The 20,002-nt window shown below is 40.1% G+C and overlaps 2 protein-coding genes and 2 long non-coding RNA genes across 5 annotated transcripts; 2 read left to right on the forward strand and 2 right to left on the reverse strand.

The window, feature by feature from the left end:
• Positions 1–1,538: 1,538 nt before the first annotated feature.
• LOC133718252 (uncharacterized) lies at positions 1,539–3,651 on the reverse strand. Its single transcript, XR_009850177.1, has 2 exons — positions 3,078–3,651; positions 1,539–2,918 (listed from the first exon to the last, which is right to left on the reverse strand). It is a non-coding gene; the product is annotated as an uncharacterized LOC133718252 (long non-coding RNA).
• Positions 3,652–6,182: 2,531 nt separating this feature from the next.
• LOC133743955 (uncharacterized) lies at positions 6,183–10,074 on the forward strand. Its single transcript, XM_062172084.1, has 3 exons — positions 6,183–8,253; positions 8,317–9,074; positions 9,208–10,074. The coding sequence occupies exons 1-3, from the start codon at positions 6,183–6,185 to the stop codon at positions 10,072–10,074; spliced, it is 3,696 nt and encodes a 1,231-aa protein (XP_062028068.1).
• A 1,707-nt stretch (positions 10,075–11,781) lies between these two features.
• On the forward strand, positions 11,782–15,273 carry LOC133718266 (uncharacterized). Of its 2 annotated transcripts, XR_009850199.1 has the most exons (3): positions 11,782–13,118; positions 13,427–13,551; positions 14,856–15,273. It is a non-coding gene; the product is annotated as an uncharacterized LOC133718266 (long non-coding RNA). The 2 variants fall into 2 exon arrangements; XR_009850189.1 differs by lacking the exon at positions 11,782–13,118 and having other exon boundaries at positions 13,125–13,551.
• A 592-nt stretch (positions 15,274–15,865) lies between these two features.
• Positions 15,866–16,712, reverse strand: LOC133718258 (uncharacterized). The gene is made up of 2 exons (XM_062145087.1): positions 16,407–16,712; positions 15,866–16,312 (listed from the first exon to the last, which is right to left on the reverse strand). The coding sequence occupies exons 1-2, from the start codon at positions 16,604–16,606 to the stop codon at positions 16,099–16,101; spliced, it is 414 nt and encodes a 137-aa protein (XP_062001071.1). The 5' UTR covers positions 16,607–16,712; the 3' UTR covers positions 15,866–16,098.
• Positions 16,713–20,002: the final 3,290 nt, after the last annotated feature.

Below are 20,002 nucleotides of genomic sequence, written 5' to 3' on the forward strand. Positions count from 1 at the left end.
AAATGAAAGACAAAACACCAATGCTTCAGAAAAGCCCAAAAAAGAAAAGAAAGAAAAGCAGGAATCAATGTGATATTCCGCTGAGGTCCCCTTCTACTAACCAAAACGAAAGACCCTCCTGAAATTATCAAAGCAGATTTAGAAAGCACACTAGAGATGTTAAAAGATGCTACAATGCTTGTGTTCAGCAGGCAAAGTGAAGACATGCACTAAATCTTCAATAGGAGAGGCTGTGTCATCACCTCATCACCTTCTTTAGCCAGAAGTTGTGGTCCTTATTTTAGGAAGAGCCCATATAGATCAGTGATCCAGGGTAGATCTGGGTGGATTCGAACCACCATTATCCAAACCACAAGGGCTCAGACGCTCAACCGTTTTGAGCTTACAGATCTTGAATTGAACAGTAATTGCATAAAATCGAGACCACAATTCTGAATGAGCTGCCCCTTAATCAATGATTTCAATTTCAAATATTACAATCCTGCTAATTGTTAGACTTCAGATAATTATTTTGTTGAGCGTCAGCTTTAGTATGGGGATAAAAATATACAAGGACCATGAACGTTGGAAAAATACAAACTCTGGTTAACAAAATAGTTGCACTAACAGGAGCACAACAGATGAAATGAATGCCATCCATGCAGACCTTCTTGGTGAATTTTAAAGAGACTGCAAGAATTCAAAGCAGTCTGTTGGGCTAAAACAACAGTTGGAGTGCAGGCAAACCATGCCAACCTCTCTGTGAATTTTAAACACAAAACAAGACCTTAAATTCAAACCAGTTGAAAAAAATCATTGAAGATAAAATTTCGAAGGACCAAATCATGAAATCAGTCGGATTTTCTTCTGTGAAGATAACGTTTCCAAGGACAAAATAAAAAACATAAAAATAAAAAAAGATGAAAGAAAGCAACATCGGGGACCAAATCATGGCTCAAAAACTACATACAAAAGCGAACAATGATTTCCAAAATTGGTCAAAAAAAAAGTATCAAATTTACTAGAATATATGAAAGCTGAATCAGTTGATTTTCCAAGGATTCGGCTCATAGGAACTGTGCACCCATTTAAATCTCAAAATCTTGAAATCAAACACAAAATCGATTTTAACTTTCAAAGGAACAATGGGACCAAATATGGCTCAAAAACAACATACAAGGGAACAATGACTTCCAAATTGGTAAATAAAAAAAAAATAAAAAGGAATAAAATATAGTAGAATATATGAAAGCTGAAATCAGATGATTCTCCAAAGACTTGGCTTATAGGAACTGTGCATCTTTAAATCTCAAAAAGGATTGAAATCAAACACAAATAATCAAATTTAGCTTTCAAAGGAATTTCATTTAGGTATCAATCGCAGATAAAAATGAGTACAACCATGGTAGCAACATGTAAAACTTTAATACTTTTAAAAAACATAACCATGTATCAAAATTTATTTCATTGAGATCAGGTCATATCCAAAAACCCTTTTTCATCATATAACAATCTGAACAAGTACCATGATAACAAAAGAATATAACACAACCACCAAACAAATAAAAAGGAAGAGTTCACTAATCTGGGATCATGATTGACATAACAATACATCTGAATTTAATGAATGATACTGGAATAAATCTGATAGTGATATAAGAAAAACAGCAGAAAGAATAGGTTCACTTATGCTGGCTGATCATGACTTGACATATAATACATCCGAGTTCAGTCAATAGATACTGGGTGAAATTAGAGAACTATTTAGTCCTTGTGCAACAATTTAAAAACATAGGCAATCTTAGGCCAACTCTGTTTCATTTATCACCTGAGCCTCCAGAGGTGATCCCAACCCCCAGCCATCTGATAGAGAGAGATTGCTTCCAGCCTTGAAGATTATTCAGAAGTCGGAACCAATTTTCTATTCATATTACCATACACGGGCGTAAATTTGAAACTACAACCCAGTACAAAAACTACAATCTTACATAACAGACAAATAAATAAATTCCAGCCAACATGCCAGAGAATACTTGATCAATTGTTTGTACGCACTATATATGAAAAATAACATGGATGCAAGGCACTGATTAAGTGCAGAAAATGGAATGAGAATTGGATAGCTGAAGATGTAATTGACATAGATCAAAAGTTGCAAAGTTGTTTAATCAGAATTGCAAGGATTACCACATGTCTATCAATTGTAAACCCTTTACCTTTAATAGATTTGAAGATCCAGATTAGCAAAAAAACCATAATCAAATAACTAACTGTCTATCAGTTGTTTAGGTGGCATATATATGATTCATAGTATCATGGATTCTATTTGCGCTTTCATATTGCAACAAGTACTTGTGTGTGCATGGAAGTAACGGTTGCCATGTATATAGAGATAGCAAATATTTGTGCCAGAATTAAGATTATTAGTGTAACTATTTGAGAATTAAAAGGAAAAGAATTACGCAGATGCAGATGATACCTTTGGTGTCGCCGAAGTTGTCCAGAACCTGAGATTCGGCTGGTTTGGATGAGCAGAACGAGCAAATAAAAAGTAAAGAAAGCAGAACACAGAGGGGAAGAGACCCTGGGCTAAAAAAAATCCCCATGCTGTCTCCCCCTCGAACCAAAAAATTTCTTTTTTTTTATTAATTTTTTTTTTTGACCTGCCATGCAAGCGCACCTGCCATGGCAAAGGCCGGATGACAAAAGATCGGTCCAGGACTCAGCTCATTCACTAAGCCTATCGTCCCGATTTCTTATACATCCTTGTTCCAAATCCAAGCCTTCCCTTTGGGCTCACAAATTGTCAAATTACAATCGTGCCAAACCAGTAATACCATAACTCTCAGTAACCAACAATCGAATCTCCAGACAAAACGAAACGAGATTGGATCTGCATAGAAACTCCTTCAGATTCGAGGAAAGCTCCATCGTCTCAGCTGATTACCACAAACAAATAAACAAAATTTAACGAAACAGAATCGAAAACCAAAGCAGACAAAACGAAATTAAACAGAGCATAATCATATATACAATGAAATTAAACGAACAAGAGCATATACTGAGTCAATTTAAACGGATTGGAAGCATAATCTGACCTGTACATCGATGAAGAAGCATAAGAACGCCACCAGCTGAAGCCGGTTACAGACTACAACAAAAGCTTCAGGTCTTACAACCACCATCACCGTGTAGATCTCGAGAAGATCTAATCGAATTCCGGATCCATAAACACAGAACGGAATCCATACAAACGGATCTTTTTTGACTTTGTCAAGAGGGTTGCTAGACCCAAGATAAACCCCTTCGGCGCATGTGAAATGCTCCAACTATGCATTGCAGCACAGTAACTCGCCACTTTAACAGCTTCAGGGCTCGAACTAGGTTGGAGACCCCATACAAACGGATCTGAAGGAACAGAGACAAATACGAAGAGGGGAGAGGGAGAGAGCGCAAAGCGCGTTTGATAATTTATTATTTTCTTGAACGCTCCTCGTCCTTTTATATAAAGAGCGGCAGGGAACGGACGGTGGAGATTGACACGTTATCGCTTTAGATGGACGGCTGGTGATGGGGCTCGTGAGGCGGTGGGATTAAAAAACACGTATCTGATGCCAGTGGGGCATTGCGTAGTTGCTGGGCAATTATTATGTGGTGACCGCTTCAAACACGACAACCGAAATTGCCGCCTTCAGATGGGGACATGCCCTTCTGGTGCGAAAAACGTGATTAGGGCGATTTATTTCAAGTTTTCAACTTTCAACAACTATTTCTTATTCAATTTAGTTAACTGCCCCTTCTAGATTATTCGATACTTGGGCCGTTGAAAAGATATGTTGGCCCAATGTTATGACTGTGCGGGCTTTATGGGCTGCTAAGTATTTCGTTCCATCGGACAGAGCCGAAGTCTAAACCCTAACGCAGGCGCGGCTTGAATTTCAACTAATTTGAGCCGAATAAATAAATGTTCATTTATTTCACTAAAAACTTTGGGTGCCCCATATCCCCATTTTAAATATAAAAAGATAAATTTTCCCCCCAAATAATTAAAAAAATCATTGTAGACTGTCAAATTCCGATCACCGGTCGTCAGACCCTAAAATCCGGTCACAAGACTCCGGTCACCGACAACCTCGCTGGAGGTTCCTAAAGAGATCAGGAAGATTTTTATTACCTCTCAATAAAATTCAATATTTTTTATTAAAGGACAATAAAAATTTATTGAGTATTATTAGAGGGCAATAATACTCCGATCACGAAATTTCGAAGGCCGGCTACTGAATTCCGATAAAGTCTCTGAGTGAGAGAGAGAGGGTAAAATTGTATATAAAAAAAACAATAAAAAAAAAACTTAATTGCGTATAAAGGCATAAATATGTAATTTATTAAGTAAGTAAGCAATATCTTATAAATGAAATTAATGTAGCTCAAATTTGAGTAAATAGACATTTTATATTTTAACTAACATGAACATGTCATAAGAAGACTTATATCTAAACATATTTCCGATACTTATCGGATGGAGACTTATGGTACACTAGCGAATTTATCATAGATGCAGTACATATCATAAGACGATATAATGTGATAAGAAAGACTTATATCGCGGTATTTTTTCGGTACTTATCAGATGGAGACTTATTATCACTACACTCGGACGCGATTGTCGCGATTACGCGATATTGATGCAACGTAGGGTAAAACATGGTACAAAACGGCCAAATCGGCCAAAACCGACCGATAAATATGGTTTGGTTAAGATTTTTTAACTTTAAAAATTGAAAATCAGTTCAATATCGTACCAAACCATTTATGAACTGGGTTGGTTTGGGTTCTCTTGTACTTAAACCACGGAACCTGAACCGCGACCGGTATGTATGAAATATAAGAGAAAGTTTATATATATATATATATATATATATATATATATATATATATATATATATATATATATATATATATATATATATATATATATATGCATATAATAAATATATATTCATTTGTCCGATTTGTTCTAAGTAAGTTCTAAATCTCCAGTTATAACTTTATTCTAAAATAAATTCAATGCCCAAAGGCCTAAAACCTTAATATATAATCGCTACAATTTTTTTTTATCCTTTCATATCACATCTTTGATCTCTCAATCTCTCATTCTTTGACCTTTAATACTATCATATTAAAGCTAGTATTGATGGCTAAGTCGTTAAATAAGTGAATCATTTTTAATCTAATTTATGTTTTAATTTTGGACTATATATTTTAAATTTTAATTATTAAATTTTAAATTTAGATAACTTAACATAATTCTTGAGATTGAATTTTTACTATGAATTTTTTCATAAATAGCATGGCATGTTAACATTATATAGGTGAAAACTGCTTAGCCGACCAAATCAAACCATCTTTAATTAGATTGAATTGAATTGAATTGGGTCGAATTGAGCTTTTTTTTTTTGATGACCGATTTTCCAAAATGCCTAAACTTGATATAGAGACCGTGTGCAGCCCTAATGCAACGTTTTGTCGCAAACAATAGGGGATGCGAGTAACCTTACATAATGTTTGTGCCTATACTAAAGTGGACGATGAACTCGAACTCGAACTCGAACTACCACCAGCTGAAGAAACCAAACTTTTGGGCTCATTAAAACTCTTGTACTTGCTTACATTTGAGTCACACGGGGGCTATTGGGTTCGGGTTCCAATGTTATTTTATGGGTCATGGGTCCGCGTTGAAGGCTTTGGCTATGTTTGGGGGGCTTTTTAGCTCCCCCGCTTATAAGCACAAGATGACTATGCGTTTGGTAACCCGACTTATGCTCAGCTTATTCCAAAAGCCGCTGCAGCTTCTGTTAGAGTACCTGTCTACAGCTTTTCTGATGAATTTAGGATTCATATTTCACTTGTTAAAACGCACAGTTTAGTTAATTCAATACGCACCGTTTTAGCTCATCCTCGAGGAGGAATCTGTGAGCTGTTTTATGTATTGTTGGTGACCTGTGTTGCGCTGACATGTGGCAAGCATGACCACACCTTCAGCTTTATGAGCTGCCTTATCTGTAATGAAAAGCTATCGGGATAATTGAAGTTTCTATTTTCTCTGCAATTTTTCTTCTTCCATTTCCTTTAGTCCTTGTTTTTCCAGAAGTTAGGTTTAGACCCCTAACAATCTGGTATCAGAGCCCTCGATTCTGAGGGTGATGGTGAAACTCAAGGGTGCGGGGCACACTGGAGGCCCTTCTCACACTACTGCTGAGCTCTCGACCGTGGAATTTGATTTCCAAATTCTCAAGGATGAAACCACGGCCAGGATCGGAGCCATTCAGGGGTCGGTGGCGACGGTTCAAGACTCGGTCGCGGCTTTGCGTGCAAAATTATTGGAGGAGATACGTTTAATGCGAGCTGAGGCTCAACAACCTCAATTGCAGACGGGATCTCCTCAAATCAGCTTTGGCACTCTACCTCCTGTGGCTAGCACACCGATCTCTACCTCTCCTGCCTCTACTGCGGCCGCTTCTACAGCCTCTCACACGGAGAGTATGGGTAGCAGTCCTAAACCTAATTCATCGAATCCTCCTCTAACTTTAGGTGAACATGATGTGGTGCTTGGATTTGCTAGTGAAGTATACTCTAAATTGATAAATGCTGATGGTATTGTGCAAACTACTGGTGCTAAAACTCGAGAAACTGTTGTTTTGCATAGTACAATGGGTGATACTGCTGTTAATTTGAACAATGCCTACTCCACCCAGATGCCATATTTTTGGAACAATAATGGTGGCTCACAGCCCTTTGGTCAATTTGTTGGACCTATTTTGAAGGCTTTTGCAGGTTATTCCCAAGCAATTGGTTATGTTGGTCAACCATCCTATGGTTCTGCTCCTACTTCACATTTTAGTGACACTAATCCTTTTACTATGAAGTACTCCGGACCTTACTCACATTCACCCATTAATTTCATATCTGTAGCACAACCTACCCAGCCATTTGCTAGCCCTACATATCTGAACCAATCTCTCCCTTCCCATCATCAAACTCTTACTGGTGCCTCTGGCTTCCATTCCCATCAGCCTTCTATGCAGGCTGCGACAAATTTGGGAGCTCAAATGTTTCAACCTTATTACCCTACACAGCTGCAGCCCCAACCACAATACACTTTGCAACAACACCAGCAACCCTTTGATCCACAGTTACCTACCATGAAGCAAATGAGGTTGGAGTTTGGTAATTTTGGGGGAGGTGATCCTGTTGAATGGCTCAACAAGGCAGAGCAATTTTTTGAGTTTTACAAAATTCCTGAAGACAAAAAACTTGCCATAGCCACTATGCATCTCACTGACAAAGCCTCAGATCGATGGTTTATGTTTAAGCACGAGTTTCCTTATACTTGGCAAGGCTTAGCTGATCTTTTGATGAGGGAATTCAGTGGCCATAATGTCATTGATTACCAGGCTGCATTGGCTAGAATGTCTCAAACTGGAAGTGTAGAAGAGTACAAAGAGCAGTTCACAAAACTTTCAAGGAGAGCACCAGGGTTCTCTCAACAAGTCTTGTTGTCTTGCTTTTTAGGAGGATTAAAGAGTGAAATAAGAGCTGATGTGAAGGCTCAAAAGCCTAGAACACTATATGAAGCTTGTGAGTTGGCTAGAATCTATGAGGAAAAGGAGGCATCTCACAAGGGTCTGAACAAATTCAATCAAGGCCAAAGAACATTTCCCACTCCCAATTTCGGCAATCAGTTCAAGTCTATTACACATGGTGGCTCCAGTAACCAAGCTAAACCAACAACAGTGGTACAACATAGACCTGCTGTACAAACTAACAACAATGTTGTTGGACACAGAAGGCTATCTCAAGCGGAGTATCAAGAAAGAAGGGCAAGGAATCAATGTTTTTTTTGTGATGAATTATTCCGGCCTGGTCATAACTGCAGAAAGGGACAATTGATGGTGATTGAGGTAGTGCAGGAAGAAATAGAGTTAGCTGGACCAACAGTTAATGAAGTCATTGAAGAACATGTTCAGCTTGATGAAGGCACTATTGAACCTGAGGTTCAGTTGCAGGTGATGGGGGAGCAAGACAATTCTGACACAATGCAAGTAAAAGGATGGTTTAACAAGAAAGTAGTGCATGTCTTAATCGACACAGGAGCCTCCCATAATTTTATTCATCCATCATTACTCAAAAAATATAAGGCTCAGATTGTCGACATTAAGCCACTCAAAGTGAGATTGGCTAGTGGGGCTCTCATGCAAACTAAAGGCCAGGTGAGTATTGAAATGCAAGTGCAACAGTACTCATTTTAAGCTAATTTCTATATTCTTCCAGTTTCAGGTTGTGAAGTGGTTCTTGGAGCAGCTTGGCTCAGGACATTGGGAGACATAACTTGGAATTTTGAAACAATGAAGATGCAGTTCCATTCTAACCAAGTTAAATATGTGTTACAAGGGGAGACAAAATCTCAAGCTTCTGTTGTAAGCTGCAAATCCATGTCCAGGTTGTTGAAGAAAGAAAAAGAAGCAGTACTAGTACAATTGAGTCCAGTTTCTGTGCAGGGTGCCAAGGCAGCAGTACATCCTGAGATCCTTAAGTTGGTACAGCAGTATACTGAGATTTTTCAGCCTCCAACAACCTTACCACCAGCTAGAGAGCATGATCATAGGATTGAGTTGTTACCTAACACCACAGCTATCAATGTTAGGCCTTACAGGTATCCACACTTCCAAAAATCTGAGATTGAGAAGATTGTGCAAGAAATGTTAGCCAATGGAATCATTAGACCAAGTGTATCTCCTTTCTCATCTCCTGTCATTTTGGTCAAAAAGAAGGATGGCACATGGAGGATGTGTGTGGACTATAGATCCTTAAACTCTGCCACTGTGAAGGACAAGTACCCTATACCAGTAGTAGATGAGCTTATTGATGAAGTGCATGGGGCTTCCATTTACACCAAACTTGATCTAAGATCTGGATATCACCAGATTAGAATGTGTGAAGCTGATATCAATAAGACGGCATTTAGGACACATTCAGGACATTATGAGTTTTTGGTGATGCCCTTTGGTGCTAACAAATGCCCCATCCACCTTTCAGTCTGTCATGAATGATGTTTTGAGAGACTATCTTAGAAAATTTGTGTTGGTCTTCTTTGATGACATACTGATTTATAGTTCAAGCTTGGAGGAACATCTAGTTCATTTGCAACTTGTGTTTGATAAACTGCAGCAAAATTTTCTAAAGGTCAAAGAGAGCAAATGCAACTTTGGAGTGTCTCAAGTAGAGTATTTGGGACACATAATCAGTGTTGAAGGAGTAGCAGTGGATCCATCCAAGATTGACTGCATAAAAAAATGGGAAAAACCAAGAACATTGAAAGGCTTAAGAGGATTCCTTGGCTTAGCAGGATATTATCGGAAGTATGTCAGGAATTTTGGGATGATAGCTAAACCTCTTACAGATATGCTCAAGAAAGACAATTTCAAGTGGAGTGAAGAATCAGAAAAGGCCTTTGAGTCACTCAAGCAAGCTCTCATCTCTACACCTGTTTTAGCAATCCCAGATTTTAACAAGGAATTTGTAGTTGAGTGTGATGCTTCTGACAAGGGCATTGGTGTTGTGCTTTCACAAGAGGGTCACCCTGTAGCATTCTTGAGTAAGGCCTTGGCCCCAAGACACACCACCTTATCAGTTTATGACAAGGAGATGATGGCAGTAGTTTATGCAGTCCAACATTGGAGACCTTATCTACTTGGACATCACTTTAAAATCTACACTGATCACAGGACAATTGAACATTTTTTGAAGCAAAGAATTACTACTCCAGCTCAACAAAAGTGGCTACTCAAGTTAATGGGGTATGATTATTCCATTTTTTATAAAGCTGGCAAAAACAATGCCGCACCTGATGCCCTATCAAGGAACCTTGATCTGTCTACTCTGACTGGTGTCTCACAACCTATCCACAAGTTTGTGTTGGATATTCAAGCAACCTGTTTGTCAGATCCTGAAGCTGCCACAATTATCCAGGACTTACAGCAGAACAGGGAGAGCAGAAAGCACTATGCTATGCGTGATTCTCAGCTTTTTTTATAAAGCTAGGGTGTTTGTACCTCAGAAAGATGATTGGAGAAACAAAATAATCAAAGAATTTCATGAGGGGTTGATTGGAGGTCATGTAGGGAGAACCAGAACATATCAGAGAATCAAAAGAAGTTTTGCTTGGCCAGGTATGTTAAAAGACATCAAAACTTTCATTGCTAAGTGTCATACATGTCAAATCAACCATTATGAAACTATCTCCCCACCTAGACTGCTTCAACCAAACTCAATTCCTGACAAAGCTTGGACCAACATATCAATGGACTTTATTGATGGCTTACATGTTTCTGAAGGAAAAACAGTAATTTGGGTTGTCATTGACAGGTTAACCAAATTTGCTCATTTTATTCCTATGTCCCATCCTTATACTGCTTCCTCTGTGACTCAATTGTTTGTTAAAGAGATTTTTAGACTACATGGAATGCCAGAACACATACTGTTTGATAGGGATCCAGTTTTCCTCAGTCTATTTTGGGAATCATTTTTCAAGCTGCAAGGTACCAAACTTGATAAATCATCAGCATACCATCCACAAAGTGATGGTCAGACAGAGAATTTAAACAGAACATTGGAACAGTATCTGAGGTGTGTTGTGGGAGAAAAACCACACTCTTGGGTTCAAGCCATTCCCTGGGCAGAATGGTGGTATAATTCTGCCTTTCATTCAGCTATTCAGATGAGTCCTTTCCAAGCTTTATATGGGTACCAGCCACCACCAGTGGTCACCTACTTGCCTGGTTCTACAGCAGTGGCATTAGTTGACAATCAACTACAAAGGAGAGATGAACTGCTTGCATTACTCAAAAGAAATTTACAACTGGCTCAGTCTAGGATGAAAACGTTCTATGACTAAAAACATACAGAGAGAGAGTTTGAGGTGGATGAATGGGTGTATCTCAAGCTACAACCTTACAGACAGCAATCAGTGCACCAACAAGGGTTGCACAAACTCTCTCCCAGGTACTATGGCCCTTACAAAATCATTGCGAAGATAGGGAAAGTGGCTTATAAGTTGCAGCTACCCACCTCAGCCAAGATACACAATGTGTTCCATGTCTTTCTTCTCAAGAAAAAAATTGGGGACTCTATTCAACCTTCTTCTCAGCTGCCATATGTGATAGATTCAGACAATCCCAAGTGGGACCAGAAACAATATTGCAGAGGAGAATCTTCAAGAAAAACGAAGCTGCTGCAACACAATGGCTAGTTCAATGGTTTGGTGCATCTCCAGAAGAGGCAACTTGGGAAGATGCAGAGGTGATACTGATGAGATTTCCAAATTTTGACCCTGATGCCCCCAGTACACCCATCACATGAACAACCAGCCTTAACTCTCCATACTTGTGGTCAAGTATTTTTTGATGGGGGGTGGAATGTTAGAGTACCTGTCTACAGCTTTTCTGATGAATTTAGGATTCATATTTCACTTGTTAAAACGCACAGTTTAGTTAATTCAATACGCACCGTTTTAGCTCATCCTCGAGGAGGAATCTGTGACCTGTTTTATGTATTGTTGGTGACCTGTGTTGCGCTGACATGTGGCAAGCATGACCACACCTTCAGCTTTATGAGCTGCCTTATCTGTAATGAAAAGCTATCGGGATAATTGAAGTTTCTATTTTCTCTGCAATTTTTCTTCTTCCATTTCCTTTAGTCCTTGTTTTTCCAGAAGTTAGGTTTAGACCCCTAAGGTGGTGTTTGTTACATGGGATTGGATGGGATTGGACATGCTTATCAGCTTGGGTTACACTAATCCCATGTTTGGCACAAACCAGGACTGTTTTAAATGAGACTCTAGAGTCCCAAATTCTCTCTCACACCTTCTACCATAGAGCCCCCAAAAACCATGGGACTATGGAAGCTCTCATGCTCACCTTCTACTGAATTCTCGTTCTGCTCTCCTTCTCAACAACTTTCACCAATTCTGAGATTAAACACAAGAACACCTCATTTTCTAGCCCCAATTGAACCCGGAACCTCTGCCATAGAAGGTTGTAGCCACGGTGGCTGAATACCCAGAAATCAAATCTTCCAAAATGTTATCGAATTCAAAAACCATGTATACTAGCATGTTGAACACGAAGAACAGATCAACGCTCCCCGACTTCAGTATTCCCAAACATATGGCTTCCAGGACGTAACCGGCAGCCATTTTCGAGCTTCACCGACGACCCAACAGTACAAAAGGGCCCAATTGAAACACCCTGATCGTAAAAACCAAAACCCACAACCACACTATGAGTTTCAAGCATCGCTGAGTGGCTAAGAACGGCATTGGGGTGAACGATCGCAGAGGGGTGAATGAAGCCATCAGAAACTGTGCTGCAGAAGAAGCGTCGTCGCAGAGAGAGAGAGCTCTGGTTGTTTAGGGCAGTGAATAAGAGCTTTGGTTGTACAGAAACTACAGGAGACCCCAGATTTTCGAGGCCCGATTCTCTCTCCACACCCAGCAACCAGACCAGCCGAGGCTAGAGGAACGTCGACGACGACGAGATGGATCAAACCCAATCGGTGCGCCTGCCGGAGGTGGCCTGATGGCAGAGTTCCGATCAGCTGCCGCTTAGTGCTTCCCTGGTCTTCAGGTCGATGGTGTTGGCTTTAGTTTTAGTCCTGACTGACCAAACATGGGTTAGGGAATAATATAGCATAATCCAAGCTTGAGGAGTCCAGAACTCTCGTAGAAATTAAGGTGAGGTATGACAGTCCGGTGAAACAAACACCCCCTAACAGCTTCTCTCTCGAAAAGTAGAAGCTGCCTGACCCGTGCTTTGAGAAGCCAGAAGCCAGGATCCTACTGTAGCGGGAGTGACTGTAGATTAATGAATCTTTGAAAATACCGGTCTCTATCCTCCCTTGGTTGAGGCAATTACGGATTGCCATTAAACCCTTCTTCTATCTAGACGCTGCACAATCTCTCTCCCTCTCATCACAGACGCCGCATCACACACACCCTCCCTCTGACGCTGCCTCAGCCTCTCATCACGATTTCGGGTTGGAAATCGAAGCCTCAATCAAGGCTGCTTGGCAATTTGATTCAGGTTAGTTTTTTTTAATCTATTTCATGATAAATTTCGGTGATTTTGATGAAAAGGAAGTATCAATTTTATTCTGGGTTTTCGATATGAGTAGTAGATTGTGATTTGTAGCACACATATATACTGGGTGTTGTGATGTACATATATTTAGAACTATTTAGAACCAATTTCGGGGATTTGGTCAATTCAATTTGCCTATGATTTGAGTACTGCCAGCATCCTTGTATTATTGGATATCTGTAATGGGTTGAGTTTGATTTTGTTTTGGTGAATTTTCTGGACCCTTTTAACTTGTGTTCATTGGTGTTGAGTTGCGAAATTCGAGTGTGTGTTTAGTGAAGTTGGTGTTGTTAAAGAAGATGGGTTTTCGATGCCTGTGAACCCCAGCAGCCAAGAAACCCTGGGTCATTGCTTCATAGAGTTTAATTCTCCTCAGGTAGTTGCTTTATTCCTCTGCTCTGTTTTAGTTTCAGTTTCAATTGTTTCTTGGGTTTGTTTAGTGTAATGCAGTGATATGGTTTTTGTTTTATGGAATTGAATTTCACTTGAATTTGATAACCCAGTTGTGAAAGAATTCACAGGGATACAGGGGTTTAGTTTCTGTAGCATAGATAGAGTGCACTACATTCTGTTTCCATATTGTAGACTACAGGTTATAGTTATCAGATTGTATATGAAAACTTGCGAATGAGTGTAGAGCCTAGAACAATGCAGAGTTCACAAGACTCCATTTTATTTCGAGACAAGGAATGGGGAATGATTTCAGTGTATATTAGCTTTGTTCCCTGGAGGATGGATGAAATAAAAACAAAATGAAGTTTGAAACAAGTAATGGTTTTAGGCTTCTTGTTAGTCTTCAGTTTCCTCTTAGTTTCGATAAAAACAGTTTTCCTCATTCATCTAGGAATTAGAATGCAAACGCGGTCTCTTTAGTTCTCTTTTGCTTAGATGAGAATAGCATGAACAAAAAGTATTGGTAAAACATGCAGTAACTACTAGATCCAACAAGCTGTTTACTTTGGCTTCACATTATTAGAGACACTTACAACTTGCCATGTCATTAGTGTGCTACAAACAGTAGTGTTCCCTTAGTTGCATCATTATGCAGTTTAAGTTCATAGCTCTTCCATGATGCAGTTAAGTGGCCCACCATCCAACTATACTAGTGATTCCTGTTATCTCAAGTCCTGACACCTTGTGCTGTTGAGTCCAATGGCAAAAAACATCTGAATGGTCTAACTTACGGCAAGAGGTGGTCACCTGTGGCAATACTAACTAATTGCTTGGGTTAGTGTTCTTCAGGATCTAAATGATTCTGAACATTTTTATCACATCTCACACCACCTTTGTTGTGTTGTATTTTTTTCATTCATGAAGGAATTGGAGCATGAAACACTGATACTAGTCTCTAATATATGGGATCTTCTATTGCCATGGTACCAATTACAATAATGCATTCATCTAGTATCTTGAGTTCTTATGTTGGCAGATGTGTTGGGATGCATCATAACATTCTGATGGTCTATTTTTATCTGCTCAAATGATCCTCACTTAACAGAGGATTCAGTCTCTGCAAATCACTACGGATTCCACTGAACCATTTATATGTTGCTTGATGCTTCAACTGATTTTATGTTGCATCATTGGACAATTGTTTACCAGATTTGACAATTGGAATTCTGCTAGCAAATTTATGTTTGTAGTATTGGTTGCTCAGATATTTACTCTTTTATGCTGCAGTCCTCAAGGTATCCAGGGTCTCCTTCCTTGCTTAGTCCCGTAACAGAAGAAGACGAAGAACCCGTTCATAGTGATGAAACTAGTGCAGATGACCATGACGACATAATGCAGTGGAGTGAGCAAGACAATGATATGAGCAGTGAGGAATTTAGGGAAGTCATTGAATAAAAATATGATCACAATTCCAATTCCTAATGGGCATATGCTGAGGGGATATATGCGGTAGAACCGATTAGGCTCCAAATGCTCATTTTGTCTTGTGCTAGATTTGAATCATCTGATTATAATTCTACCAAACACTCTTTGGAACATTTGACCTGCCTCCACTAGTAGGAAATGATTGTATTCTTGAAAGGATGCTGTTATGCAGTTTGAGCCATCAATATTGAAAATTATTGTTACGAAGTGTACAACTTAATGCTCTGCTCATTCAACATTATTACATGAACTATGTTCATAAAACTCCTTGCATGCTTTGTATAAATTATTTTTAAAATTGTCCAATATTAATCAGGTCATCATGATTTATAAAATTTGAAAGTTAACAAAAATTAATAAGGACATAATGGAAATTAAAAATAATAACAAGAATATTTGAACAACATTGTATTACCAAACAATCAAGGCAAAATAATATCTCATGTCCAATTAGGTCATTCCACAAACAAAAAGCATAAGCCAGTTTGAGTTTACCAAACACTTTGCCGCTTTTGCCACGGACAACTCTTATAAAAAGTCAGTTTACCAAACACTCAGCTGCTTTGTTTTTTTTTTCAGCTACTTATTCTCAGAAATAAACAGAAACCAGCTTTTCTGAAAAGCCCAGCCATACCAAACATAGCATTTGTCCGACCTTTTTTGCCCTGAACCAGCCTAGCTAGTTGCGTTTGGGTTTGCTTGGCAGCCCATGTTCGTCCATTCTTGTCAAGCGTTAGCTCAAGAGAAAGAAGATGACCCCGATAATCCATGTGCACATTTGTTCAAGACCGGCACAGAGTAAGCACCTCATGAAACCATAAACGCCGGAAAACAAATTAACTAAAACAACAAACATTATTTCTCGTACAAAACCCTTATCACAGAAGTATAGAGCTAGTCATATATATACACGACTGCTACATATATAAGTTGTCGTCCATCCACTCTCCAGAAAACATGACTGGAAGCTAGCAAAACGAAAAATGACTTGACTGAAAGTAAAATCAAAATCTTATGTAGGAGGAGGCCACTCCACTAGGATCGCTTAATTAGTTGAAGCTTCCTTTTGATGTCGACCTTTCTCTTTCTCCGTAACCTCACTTCCCTGAGTTCTATCATAATCTGGGTGGTTCTCATGGATGAGCTGTTCTTGCTCCACTTTCGCAACCGACTGCTGGTTTCCACCATATATCCCTCCAAATCCATCATCCTCGCACCGTGTTGCATATGCCTCTCCAAACGATTGAGACATCACGTCCCTAATAGTAATGAATTGATATATCAAACCTCAGATCAATTAGATGACTCGAATATATGTGGGTAAAAGATTAAAATTAAAGAAAGGTGACTCACCCAGATTTCTTGTGTGGGTTATCAGCTAGATTCTCGTCCATGTCGGGTTCGCTGTCCGGCTCAGTCGACTGAGTTGTGGCGGAGGCCTGCCTGAATCCTACCCGAGAGGCTTTCCGGCTCAAGTAACTTGACGGATGCAGAGATGGTGTGATTGTCAGAGACGGTGACTGCGTTCTTATTGATTTGATTGCATGAATCATCTTCGGCGTTCTGAAACTTTCACCGCTTAATTAATTTCTATTTATAGCCGGTGATGGACTGATGATATGTAAAGCTATGACGGTGAATAAATATGGCCTGGTCTGATAATCTAGGGCACTATAGCTCGTTCTAGTTGGTGCTACGTAGCAGAGGAATTTGGACACGTAGAGATGGTAATGACAGGTGTTGTCGCACATCGTGGTCTTTCAACTGTGCTTGTCGCGCATCGTCTTTTTTAATAGCCCTTGCGATAAGATAAGGGACACCTATATCTATGAATCTGTCCCTCTATCGATATCTCTGGAAAAGAAAATAGACGGATAACGAAGGAAAGATAAGGTAATTTTCATCGATAGGTGGGAGTTTCCCCACCACGTGGGCCTTACGGCCATCCAATCAGAAGAAAGTAAATTTTCCAACTTTTTCGAAACTACCTCTAATTCCTAAAGTGCAATACCCAAAACACCTCCCCTGCTGGGCAGTGATTGGTCCTCCTCACCACGTGTCCCTTGCGGGTGCCATACGCAAGCTTCTCTCATTTTCATCCTTCCCTTATTCCAAACCACATAGCTACTGTATCATTGTACCCGTGTGAGAGTAATGGATAGGAAGTGAACTAGGGGATGATGCGACTCCATTGTATTCGTTCGGAGTTCTAAATAATCTTAATTCCTTAAACTCTGTTTATTGGGTCTTATAATAAAATAAATTAAGAAAAATTTTCTCTCTAGGCAGCCGCTAGGGTATTCGAGAAAATTTTTCTCATTATGTCCAGCGGCGCGTCCGTTGACGCTGTCGTCGGACGGGCTCTGTTCCATGGTGGGTGATCATCCTTGGCGCTTTCTTCTGGACCGTCGAGAGTTGTAGAAGTTATTTAGGGAGTTTCTGGTGGCGTGCGAGCTTTGGTTCAGTGAGTGTGGGTCGGGTTTGGGGAGCGAACAGGGGTCAAGATTGCCGGATCGGGGATCGACTCGGATGACTGTTGTTGGGTCGGGATCTAAGGAGATTGCACTGGTGGCGGGTTCGAGTTGGACAATCAGATCCTTCTCTTTCTGGTCGATCGGTGGAGGTGGCTTGGCTGTGGCGCGATTGGGATTGCCGGACCTCTGGAGTGGCGGGGTCTTCTGTTTTGGATATGTTGGTCTACTATTTTCATCAGTTTTTTGTTTACTTTCCTCATGCTAGTACGGAAGTGGCTGCAGGATAATGGTGGAGGTAGTCCGACCGCTGGGGTGGTCTGACAAAGGTGGCGGTATGGTGGTGTCGTGGTGGTGGCCCGGCAGAAACTGGATTGGGCTTGGCTGGTGGGCTGACGAACTCTCCTTGTTGTCTTCCCTAATAATTGGGCCTGGGCTCCCATGTTGGGTCATGCTTGGGTCCTTTCTAGTATTTTATTAATTTGTGTTTTTGTTATAATTGAAATAAGTCCCTATTATTATTTGATAGGGAGAGTCGGGCTAAATGTCTCGGTGTGTGTGTGCACTCAAAGTGTCTTGTCTGTCCTAGAGAGGTGGCGAGTCATTATCAAATGGACGCAACCACCTAGTAACAGGAAGAAACGAAGTGTCGTTGGAGGTTGTTCTGGTCAACAACATAGTAGGAAAGCTGGTTTAATTGCTCTATGGCTTTGTATGAGCTTTATCTTTCCGGTATGTCACCGTTGTGAAGCAAATAGTGTTGCCCAGATATCTGGTATGTCAACCGTTGCTAGTTGGTACATGTTTGAATACATAGGATTAGTGAGAGCTCTTGTTGTTATTCAGGATGTTCTCTTGTCACTAATTGTTCGGGGTTTAGGCTTTACGTCCCCCCTTTGTATTCAGCATTTTCATTAATGAAGGCTTTGGTGGGGTGGTAAGGCTTTGGTCTCATATATAAGAGGTCAGGAGTTCGAGCCCCATCAAGGGTGGGAGTGGGGTGGGGTTTTTTTTTTAAAAAAAAAAAAAAAAAACTTTAGATGTTATGTCATAAAGATTAGTAGTTTAGTTATTTGCAATTCTATAACAAATTAATTTATTTTCATGTCATTTTTCTTTGGAAAAAAAATACAAACAGTACTCAACTTATGGCCCACTAGTAACTTCAGTACTCAAGTTTTCAAAACTATCACTTTGGTACCCAGGTTATCTAGCCCGACCCAACTTTAGTACCTAAAACACTGTTTGCCGTTACGGTGTTAGCCACCTGGCAAACTTTGAAGGGTATTATGGTCCCTTCACTGTTCGTCTTCTTCTTCCTCACACTCTCTTCGTGACCAAAACCCGGTCGCCGTCTGCAGTTCAAAACCGTCCCCGAAGCCGTCGCATCTTCCAGAAAAAGAGAAGTCACAGCGAATCCCACCACCAATCAAGGCCCTAACTCCGATCCTCACAGCTTGGGAAACATCAAACAACATCAATCCAAATATTTGGAATTTCATTTCCCATCTTCATAGTGTGAGTGAGTCTCAGAGAGAGAGAGGCATCGGGAGCTTGGCCAAGAGAACCACAAAGCCGTCGAGAGCTTCACTCGGCAGCGCCTCCAGGTCTGAAAAACCTAGCTGAGATTCACCTCATTCTTATCTGAAAAACCTCTAAGTTGCATAATTCTCAGTATGTAGAGCTGCAATCGCAACAAACACGAAATCTCTTTGCGAAAAGCAAATATCTCAAATCAAATCCTTCATAAAAATGATGAACAAATAAACATTAATTTACACTAACACAACCAAATTAAGCAACAATTCAACACACATTGAATCAAATTACTCAAATTGAAGTTCAATCGAAAGTCAAGCATACCATCTGAATCTTCATCATCATCAGAGAGAGGGAAATCGAGCCAAGTCTCGGGATGCATAGAAACATTTCTCACGAACGCAAGAACCTCCGGCGTCACACCGAGAGCCAGCCCAGCCGCCTCGGCCTCTTCCTCCGATCCAAACTGAAGCAAATTCGAAGCGATCTTAGTGAACTCTGAAACCGCCATATTGCTCGAAAGCTTCGAGATCCCGCTCTTGAACTTTCAGTCGATCTCCGCGAAATCTCTCCGGATTCCGGCGATCACGTCCTCCTCGGAGAGCTCCGGATCGGACGGGGGGTCAGCTGGAGAGGAGGAGGCGCGGGTCTTGGTCGTTGATAATGGTTAGAGAGAGAGCGAAGAAGAGGTAAAAAAAATATATATATATATAAATAATGAATTAAATATGAAAAGACAAAATTACCCTTCAATATATGCCACTTGTCAGACGTCGTTACTGAGTTAACGGCTCCAGGTACTAAAGTTGGGTCGGGCTAGATAACCTGGACACCAAAGTGATAGTTTTGAAAACTTGGGTACTGAAGTTACTAGTGGGCCATAGGTTGGGTACTGTTTGTATTTTTTTCCCTTTTTCTTTTAAGAATTGTTGATTGATT

The sequence above is a fragment of the Rosa rugosa genome, chromosome 1, assembly GCF_958449725.1.
Source record: "Rosa rugosa chromosome 1, drRosRugo1.1, whole genome shotgun sequence".
Taxonomy (NCBI): Eukaryota; Viridiplantae; Streptophyta; class Magnoliopsida; order Rosales; family Rosaceae; genus Rosa; species Rosa rugosa.